The following is a 9,858-nucleotide window of genomic DNA, read 5'->3' on the forward strand; positions in this document are numbered from 1 at the left end:
AAGTTTTTAGATTTTTTGCATTTATAATCAAAAATATTTTGGTCAATATAAGTAAGACTGTTAAATTTTATGCATTGTATACTTATATTACCCTGGTAATCTAATGTATGCATTAGAACATATACTTAGTATAGGCATTTTTTAAAGAATGAGTGATAAATAATTTCAGATGGATATTACAAGCTTTCCTTCTCTCAACAGCAGTGGGTCATTCTGATCACCTGCTTGGGAGGTTTGTCTGAACCCCTCCCCATAGTTCCTCCCACTTACAGATCTTTGCTTGATCCTGAATTGAGAGGGACCAAAGATGATGTTCTCAGAATAAAGGCAGAGAGGCAAAGAAGAAAATCCAAAGGCATCTAGAGGTCTCTGACCTCCAGAAGCTGGCAGATCCTCAGTTGCTGGAAGCATACATGTCAGTCAAATGCAAAGAGGAGCCATAATTACTCTAAACTATTCAGTAGGAATTGGAGTAACTGCCAGAAAGGCTAGATGGGAATTCCAGACTTGTCACTTGGTTGTGGAGTTGCTATTTATCAAAAAATATTTGTTAAACTGGATCTATGTGCTAGACACTGATTAGGTTTGGGAAACAAGACGTACACAGTCCTGTTATTGTAGGCAAAGTATTTAATCCCTGAAGTGCAGGATCCTGATAATGGAAAAATAATTACATAATAACAGATTTGAAATTTCCTTCAATGTGCTTTGCAGTCATTATTGCTGTTACCAAATTAGTTGAAAAGGGATCATAAATGGAAAAGTATAATGTAGTTAAATAATATAAAGCATTTCTGCAAGAGCCTTTTGAACATAATTATACACTAAGCTTATGAACTTGAGCCTCTGAGGTTAATCCAAAATTATTAAATGCCCCCATTGTGTGTTGGTTTGTTGGCTACCTGTGCTTGAGAAAGCTTAGAGCTTACAAATGGATCGCTACCTACCCTTGTGAGCTCATCAATAATGTTCTGTTGCTCAATGACCTGAAGTTTCAGAAACTCTGTCTCTTGTTCTTCATTAGCTTGGTCGAGGTCATTTAGAGATTTTAATTTTTTCAAAGGTGGGTGAGATGTTATTTTTTCTCTCTGAAAAGGAAAAGAAGAAATTATAGGAGGAAACTTCAAAAATTGTAAAGTTCAGTCACTCACATGTATAGAAATCTGATGAGGGTCCAGCTAAATCTGAATACTGCTCAGGCAATTTTACATAAACCAACTAAAACACTGATGTGAATTTTACCTGTTATAATACATTGACATCACTGAGGATCTTTATACCTCTTTCTGAGGCTCTTTATCCCTGTCTGTTCAGGAGTAAATTAGGAAATCACTTGTCCATATACGATACAAGCTATGGTACCTATCTCCCAATTATCATACAAGTTTTTACAAGACAAGGTGTGCTGTCTGTGCAGGTTTGTAATCACATGTTAGTGAAATCTTCGAAGAAGTGTCTGTGGCTTAGGAGGCACATTAATGCCTTGCTTCTGCATTTCCAAGCTTTCGGAGAATGTGCACATTCCTGGAAGCACACCTACAGTTCTGTAATTTTAGAAACTCCGTGATATTCAAAGGCAGCAAGTTTATCTTGCTTACTTCCTTACAGCCTTCTTGCTTACATAAGGGCAAATCTAAATAGCAGTGTACTTCAAAACCAAGTGGAGAATAACAACAGTGAGCCGGGTATTGGAGTAATACAGAGAAGGAAGCTACAGTTTTGCAACGTCTGTGATACCCACCATTTCTGAATTCTCCTTGGTAACGGCTTTTAGTTTCTCTTCCATGCGCTGCAAAGACACCACCAGTTCATCGTTTCTTTTGGCGAGGCACTTGTTTCTTTCCAGGAGAGGTTTACATTGTTTTTCAGTCTCCCGCACACGTTTTAACTGGGAAGAAATACATTAAGATTTGTCTCTTCTAGTTGGGGGGATTTGGGGACCTGGGGAGTCAGTTGGTGGGAGGGAAAGCATCCCGGTCTGCTTTACTATTTTCCTCAGGACTATTAACATGCCTGTCTTCCATTTAACACATCGACTGCTTCCTTTTCAGTTTCTTCTCATGGGTTTTTATACTTGTGTTCATAACCCTGTATCCCTTGATTACCTTATAGTAGGTGCTGCGGAGATAGTGCTTTGGGAAATGCTCAGGAGGAGTAAGAGTTCTCTCCATTCCCTATTTAGAGAAATACCTCAGTTTCCCCACCATGCTCAGCCCCATTCTTAACCCTAGAATGACTGCTCACTGAGTCAGAGAGATAAAGCAGTCAGCTCATCTAAATTGCAGTCACTTGAATAATAACCAGGATCCCAACTGGAGCCTGTGCATCTCCAAAGCCTGTCTTTCCCTCAGAGTACTTGCTGAAATCTCCTGATTCGTATGGCACTAAGTCTCTTTATTGCTAAGGAAGTTTTACTGAACAGCTACAAGAAAAATAAGACAATGTACTTTTGAAACTGTACTAGCTGGGAGTGGTGGTGCATGCCTGTAATCCCAGCACTCGGGAGGCTGAGGCAGGAGGATCATTGTGAGTTCGAGAGCAGCCTGGGCTACAGAGTGAACTCAAGCCCAGCCTGAACTGCATAGCGAGACCCTGTCTCAAAAAAAAAAAAAAAAAAAAAAAAAAAAGAAGCTGTATTGATCCTTTTGTGCTTAAGAAAACTGTACCTAATTTTATAAAGTCCAGACAAAGTACAATTGCCTTGTTACTTACCCATACTAAGCTGTACGTTCTTGTTTGCTCAGTTTTGAACTAAGGCAAAGTTGTTCAGTCTCAATGCCTTTGACATTTTGGCCAGCTATTTACAAATATTTGCAGATACTTTGCTGTGCCTTAGAGAATGTTGAGGAATATCCCGGTGCCTCTGCTCGTTAGATGCCAATAACAACTTGTAAGCTGTGACAACCATTTTTCCACTTTAGAACCACTGGTCTAGATTTATGAACGTTACCTGGGGTAACTGTTAACAGTCTCCCAAAATTCTTGCTTAGGTGATACTTTTACAGATGATCTATCTGTATATAATGGATTTTCATATTAAAGTTTTCATAACCAGTTCTTGCTCTTTACACTAGTGATTTTGAATGAGAATTGTGCATTGAAGGAGCTCCTAAAGCAAGGAAAGGGGAAGAGTGTGCCAGAAATATCTAGAGTGTTTTAAAAAGCACCCCCTCCTGTAATTGGTAATCTATGATTGTTGTTGAGGTAAGAGACTTAGTTACATATGGACACCTGAAAAAGCTCCCTTTGTGACTCTGAAGCAGCACTCCCTCAGCTCCATCCCCACTGTAACTTGCAAGCACCCGTTTTATATCAAAGGTCAAAACTAGATATACTTTCATAAATAATGTGAATCATTCTCAGTTTTTAAGCGTCAGGTCCTGAATCATTAAATATCGAGTACATATAAGGACAAATGAAATATTCTACTAGTTCATTATTTTAACCTTTATCTCCTTTCTTGAAGTCAGTAAAATATTTTAAATATTTAAATTTTATTAGTGTATATTATTCACAGAAAATGCAAATAAGCACAAGAAAAAAGGGGTAGCTATAATTTTAACATAACAAAAGCAATAAACAAAATGTTCTTTTTTTGAAAGATGTGCCTTAAACAGAACAGAGAAAGACTGAAAGGGCATTTCTTCCTATCTATCATCTATCTGTCTATCTATCTATCTATCTATCTATCATCTATCTATGCGTATTAGTGTTTATATGTATGTATATATTTGTGCAAACATTAAAAGAAACAATCTGATGTAGTTTAACTAATAACAGATAGACTTTAAGTCACTAAGTCCTGGGGAACCTTGGGCTTGATCCCCAGTACTACACACGCACACACAGACACACATTAAAGAAAACATTTCATGACGATTAAAGGGTTCTTATGCCAAAAGCATACAACAAATATTAATTTTTATGCTTATGGTAAAATGTTTTCAAATATATGTAAAGCAAAATTGACAAAACTAATGTGTTGGGAGAACAAGGAGAAAAAACATCAGTAAAGAAAGTTTAAGTAAGTCTTAGAATGTACAGAAAGTTTTAAACAACATTTAAACTTGAATCAAACTGTAATAATTATAAAGTGTACATTCTTTTTCATTTAAATATGAAATACTTCTAAATTTGGTCTATGATCAAAATTGATCATATGTTGGGGCTGTAAAGCAAATGGCAACATACTCCAAAAGAATGAAGTAATACGAAGTATCTTCTCCAACTATGGTGGAATTAAGGGAGTAGTTAATAGTAAAATGATAATGCAAAAATCTCCAAATGCTTAGAAATTAACCCATGCACTTGCAAGTACACACAGATCAAAAAAGAAACTGCATGGCATTAGAAGAGATTTGGAATAAATGTACTACCTTATGACACACCAAAAGTGGTGGGAGGAGACCTAAAAAGCATGTCTAAATAAAAATATGGAAATAACTCCTTTGTATGAAGAACTACATTGAAAATGTAAAAATACAAGCCATGTAGGCCAGGGATATAGCTCAGCAGCACCGTGCCTGCCTGGCAAGTAAGAGGCCCTGAGTTCAATTCCTGGTACCAACCCCCTCAATAAAAAGAAAAAAATACGAGCCACAGACCAGGCTATTTTAAATACTCCACAGACAATGCTTAAAAGTCCTAATGTTAAATTTTAGAAAAATAAAGCCATCACAATAGAAAATGATTAAAAGGCTAAAGCAAATCTTAAAGCACATCCAAAAGGCCAGTAGATCTTTGAAAGGTTTGGAGCCCCATTATCAATGATAAAAATATTTTTCATAACCACCAAAATAGCTAAAACTAACAATTTCTTTGCATATTGGCAAAGATGTGGAGAAACTGCAACTTTTGCACATTGTTAGTGGGAATTTAAATTGTTATAACCACTTGAAACTCTAGTACCTACCCAAACTACACATTCTTTATGATCCACTAATTCCATTTTGTATATTCCTGCAAGAAATGGACATTTTTTTTTCACCAAAAACATGTAGAAATACTATTCTTTTTTGTTTTGTTTTCAGTTTTCCTTTCTTTCAGTTTTTGTATTAGTACACGTTTGTAGTACATAATGTTTAAATTACTTGTGGGGAATTAGTACATGTACATAATACATTTTAAATTTCTTTTTTATCCCCTTTCCCTCTCCTCCCTTCCATGTCCCTTTGTCTCTTTATCTCCTCCCCCTTTGAGAAAGAACTATCTCTCTACTTGCTACTGTCCATCTTCCATTTTGCTGTTTATATTTTGGATTTCTTACATAGAAGAAGTTATGTGATATTTAGCTTGTGTGTCTCATTTATTTAACTTAATGTTATGGTTTCAGGGTGCATCCATTTTACTACAAACAGCTTTAAGATGTTTAAAAAACACAAATATCCTTCCATGATAGAATAAATAAATGTACTGTGTGATAGGAATTGAATACTATGGAGCAATAAAGATGGACGAGTCCTACATACAAGACAACAATGCTGAGCGAAAGAAGCCAGACAGAAAGACTAAATATTGTGTGAAACCATTTACAAAGAACTTACAAAAAATAGTTTTAAACGTGTAGGCAGATAGAAGCTAACCCATGGCTATCTTTAGAAGACTGGTGAATGGGTGGGGTCCCAAGAAGGGAAGGCTCTGAGACCATGATAACTTTCCATGTGTTCACCTGGGTGGTGCTTGTGAATGTACCACTCTGTGAATATGTATTGAACTCTACCTTTATTGTGCATGGACTTTTCTTATTGTACTTCTATAACATAATTTATACTTTTATGACTTATACTTCCATAGCATTATACCTAAGAAAAAAACAAAAACATTCTGAGGTCTACTCACCAATTCATTTCGTTCATCTCCAAGCAGGGTATTCCTGTCCTCTAATTTTCTTATAGTGGCATTCAATTCAGCTATTCTTTTTTGATTTCTTCGTAAATCCTATGCATGAAAATTAAAATTAAAATAGGTAGCTCTTCAATAAATACCTTTTGCAAAGTTTTGGAATACTGCTTATAAAAATAGTAGGCTAAGTTCCCTTTATCTGGCTCATGAGGTGGCAGTAAAACGTTCTCTTATTCAGAAAATACTAAATACGTACCCTTTTTTAACACCTATATTTATCCCTTGAGCTGAAGGGCATGAGTAATTGAAATTGCACATGAATTCCATGTAGCAGGTATTCCCTGAAGCCCAGACTCATTGCAGGGGGAGTGGCAGAAGTTGGGTCAGTGCATCAGGGTTGTGTGCTGAGGCCAAGGTCATGCTGTGATTGCACAAGGCTCAAGAAGCATCCTTTTGTCATGGTTGCACTTCACTTCCCACGGCTTAGACAGCTGTCCTGCTATTGCCCTTAGCCACAGAGGGGACAGATTAGGAGCTATAGTACCTTCACATGTAGCATAAAAGGAATAGTTTATGGGGTAGGCTATTCTAAAGTGTTTTGCCCAGTGCAATCAGCTTCCTTGCCGGCAGAATTACCATCAATCATTTTACACACAGCCAAGGTTTAATTGTATGTTCTAGAGCCCACAGAACTATCATTATCATTATTATATGCTTACCAGTCTATCACCATTTTTCACTGTGAAAGTGCTATTCTGTTTATAGAACAGATTCACACACAGTATACACCTAGATTCATAATATCCAAGCAGATTTAGCAGAACAGGTAAAATTTAGGAAAGTCATAACTTATGCAGCATCATGGGATTAATATCAATATGTCAGTAACTAATATGGATTGAATGTTAACAGTGTCTGGGTATGGTGGTCAAGTATCACATATTTATTGTCTCTTTTGATGCTTAGATCAGCGTGGGTACTCTGAGCACTGAAATGGTTTGTCTAAGGTCACACAGTTAGTGGCAGACCCACAAGTTGAACCAAGGAGTCTGACTCTAAAGCCCGTTCTTCAAAGAATTAATGTTACACTGTAGGTTACATAAGCTACATCCTAGATCAGTGTACTTCCTATCTTCTACGGAGATGTATATAGATCTTGAAAACCAATTCATAAATTATTTATTACTTTGTTCTAAGTAGTACCTTGGAACTCTTTTTGGTTCCTAAATAATAAATTCTCAGTTTTTTAGCAGCTAAGGAATTTGAAAGTTATGAGATATGAGAGCCAGCTACATATAAAATGATTTCTCTTGCTACACTTCTGAAAATAATGTTTCTCATATAAAATGATGAAAATGCAGGGAAATGAATGGAAAGTTCAATCAGCCTGGAAGCTTTCACATGGTGATTACATAAGGTTTAGTGTTTTATATAGAATACATTTTGACCTTTACCAGTTTCTACCCCAATTGCTGCAGATGAAAACTGCCTTTACCAATTTCTACTCCAATTGCTCACACAAGGGAAAATTACCAGTCTTGGCAAAAGGCAAGCCTTTTCATTTAATTTATGATACCTGTAGTAGACTTAAGTTTGTATAAGTATCACTTGGCTAGAAAAATTCTACGAGGGAAAGAGATTTGCAATTCTCATATGATCGGCTAATGCAGCACTGACCACTTTGTTGTCTATGGTTTTAGAAAACCCTGTTCCCAAGGTACTGGCCATTTTAATAGTAGGAGGTAGAATTGATCTCTTTGTAGTAAACAGGAAAAGAGCTTAAGTGAAAAGTAAAGCTTGAGAACTAAATAAAAGATGACTCCTTCCGTCCGCCACCAGTGCGAATGGACTTACGGGACTGCTGCAGTGTTCAGAGCCGTCTCCTGCCCTTCCTGGGATCTCCCGCTTCGGACTGCTCATGTTACACTCAGCCTCCTTCACCAAGAAGAGCTGTTCATCCAAAGCCTCTTTCTGCAGCTGCAGTTTCTGTACATAACCTGTCTGGGTTTCCAGCTCCTTTTCCAGGGAAAAAATGATCCTGTCCTTGGCTTTGATTTCATCCATCTGAATAAATGAGACCCAGAACATTTTATTTAACAGTCCTGAGAAAATGCATTTTTACAATGATATGAGTTTAACTTCTGACTGATACATGCACATGGCAAGTATACTGAACTTACCATAAGATGGGACTCCTTTGTGTAATAAGGAGTTGCCCTAAGTTAATTAGGTGGCAAGGGGAGTGATTTTTGTCTCTATAGTGTATCCTGTATGGATGTTTTCATTCAATATATTATCTGAAATAACCCAAATCAGATAGATATGGGAGAGGATGATTACAGGTGATGAGTATTAATAAAGGTAGATACTGACTGTCACACTACAGTGTATCCCAGGACAATTTTTTGTTAGCTCTTCTTTGGGGAAATGAGCATTTGCATTTAATCCGAATAAGAGTTGCTATTGTTATCTGGTCATTTCTAAGTGAACAAAGTACAGAATTCCCACTTGCCTAATGATTTTCCAAGACTAAGATATTTGTATTCAGGCGGTGAATTTGGAGGAAAGTCCTTTCAAAGGTTCATGTTACTTATGTCTTTCCATTTCTGTCTGGATTTCAGGGCAGCCAGTTCTTAACAACCACTTTATCACTGTTGTCAGAAAATCATAGCTGGGACTAGAAGAGGAATGGAAAATACCTGCAAGTGCTAGCCACGGTTTTTTCTCCTATGTCTTTGGGATATATTTATTGATCCCAGCACTCATTTGTACTCAGTCCTGCATGGCCTCACAGTTATTTCTCAAGTAAGTGGCACAGACATTCTATACCAGTTGACCAGAGTTTCATTGGGCTGAAACCTTTTTGCTCTTTCGGGATGGGGGCTGATGAAGTGAGTATCTGGAAACAATCTTTGAAGACAGGATAGCCACTGGGTAAAAGCTTTCTTCTCATTTCATTATATTTCATGTGTACAATCAAACAGACAAGGAGAGGCCTTCAACACAAACATTATGCTGTTTTCTTCTTTCTAAAGATGTTTCTTGCCTTTAGCCAATCATTTTGTATGAAGCCATTTTTGCTATGCTCTTTAGTTTGGTGGAGGGGGAGAGAGGCATTTGGGACAGAAATTGTATCATTCTGTCACCTGTTTTCCATACATAAATGTCTGTGAGCTACTGATTCCAAGCCACATGATCAAGTTTTAGGTCGATTTTGGGAGGGCATGGGGCTCAGTCTGTATGATCCTGTAATATCCTCGATAATTCAGTGTTTTATCAAATGCTATTCTATTAATTTAGGAGAAAAACATCACTTTTGGTTTCTATCTCTTAGTAGAGGACTTGAGCCCAGTGTTATTCAGAGATGAGCAGTACATTTACTTATCAGATTTGTCATGTATTACGTATATGCTGTAGATCTGCATATTTCTATTGGATTCTTTGTGTGTGTGTGTGTGTGTGTTTTGAGATACGGTCGCTCTATGCAGTTTGGGCTGGCCTTGAGCTCACTTTGTAGCCCAGGCTGGCCTTGAATTTACAATGATCCTCCTGCCTCAGCCTCCCAAGTGCTGAGATTATAGGCATGTGCCACCACACATGGCTCTACTTGATCCTAGTGCACTCTGCCTACCTGTTCTTGCTAGGAACTCACCCTATTACTGTCTTTATAATCATTTTCATCACTATGGTTATTGTTTGTGTCTAGATGTCACCCAAAAGCCTCATGAACTTTTAGATGGAGCTTTTTTGGAGGCAGCTGAATCTAGAGTTTGTGACTGATTCATGGTTCAGTGCTGTGATTAAGGGTGCAGGAACAAGGATGGGTGATTGCTGGATCAGTCCATTGATTGGATTGGTACTGGCATAATCCCAGAAGTCTGGGTAGAAGGGGCAGAAAGAAGTTTATTTCCCCACCTCTCTTGTTGCTCATGGTATCTTCCACCACCATGAATGGTAAACTCTCTGCTATGTGTCACCCTGCCTTGGAACAATTGTTGACTGAACCTCTCTACAGAC

At 37.5% G+C, this 9,858-nt stretch overlaps 1 protein-coding gene across 1 annotated transcript; it reads right to left on the reverse strand.

The window, feature by feature from the left end:
• Window positions 1-947: 947 nt before the first annotated feature.
• Window positions 948-7,905, reverse strand: LOC102013240 (janus kinase and microtubule-interacting protein 2; the record flags this gene model as incomplete). The annotated part of the gene is made up of 4 exons (XM_005415182.1): window positions 7,696-7,905; window positions 5,839-5,937; window positions 1,742-1,888; window positions 948-1,088 (listed from the first exon to the last, which is right to left on the reverse strand). Coding segments are annotated over exons 1-4 (597 nt in total), but the record flags the coding sequence as incomplete, so codon positions are not given.
• Between the last annotated feature and the right edge of the window lie 1,953 nt (window positions 7,906-9,858).

The sequence above is a fragment of the Chinchilla lanigera genome, unplaced genomic scaffold (genome assembly GCF_000276665.1).
Source record: "Chinchilla lanigera isolate Chin_1 unplaced genomic scaffold, ChiLan1.0 scaffold00832, whole genome shotgun sequence".
NCBI classification, from domain to species: domain Eukaryota; kingdom Metazoa; phylum Chordata; class Mammalia; order Rodentia; family Chinchillidae; genus Chinchilla; species Chinchilla lanigera.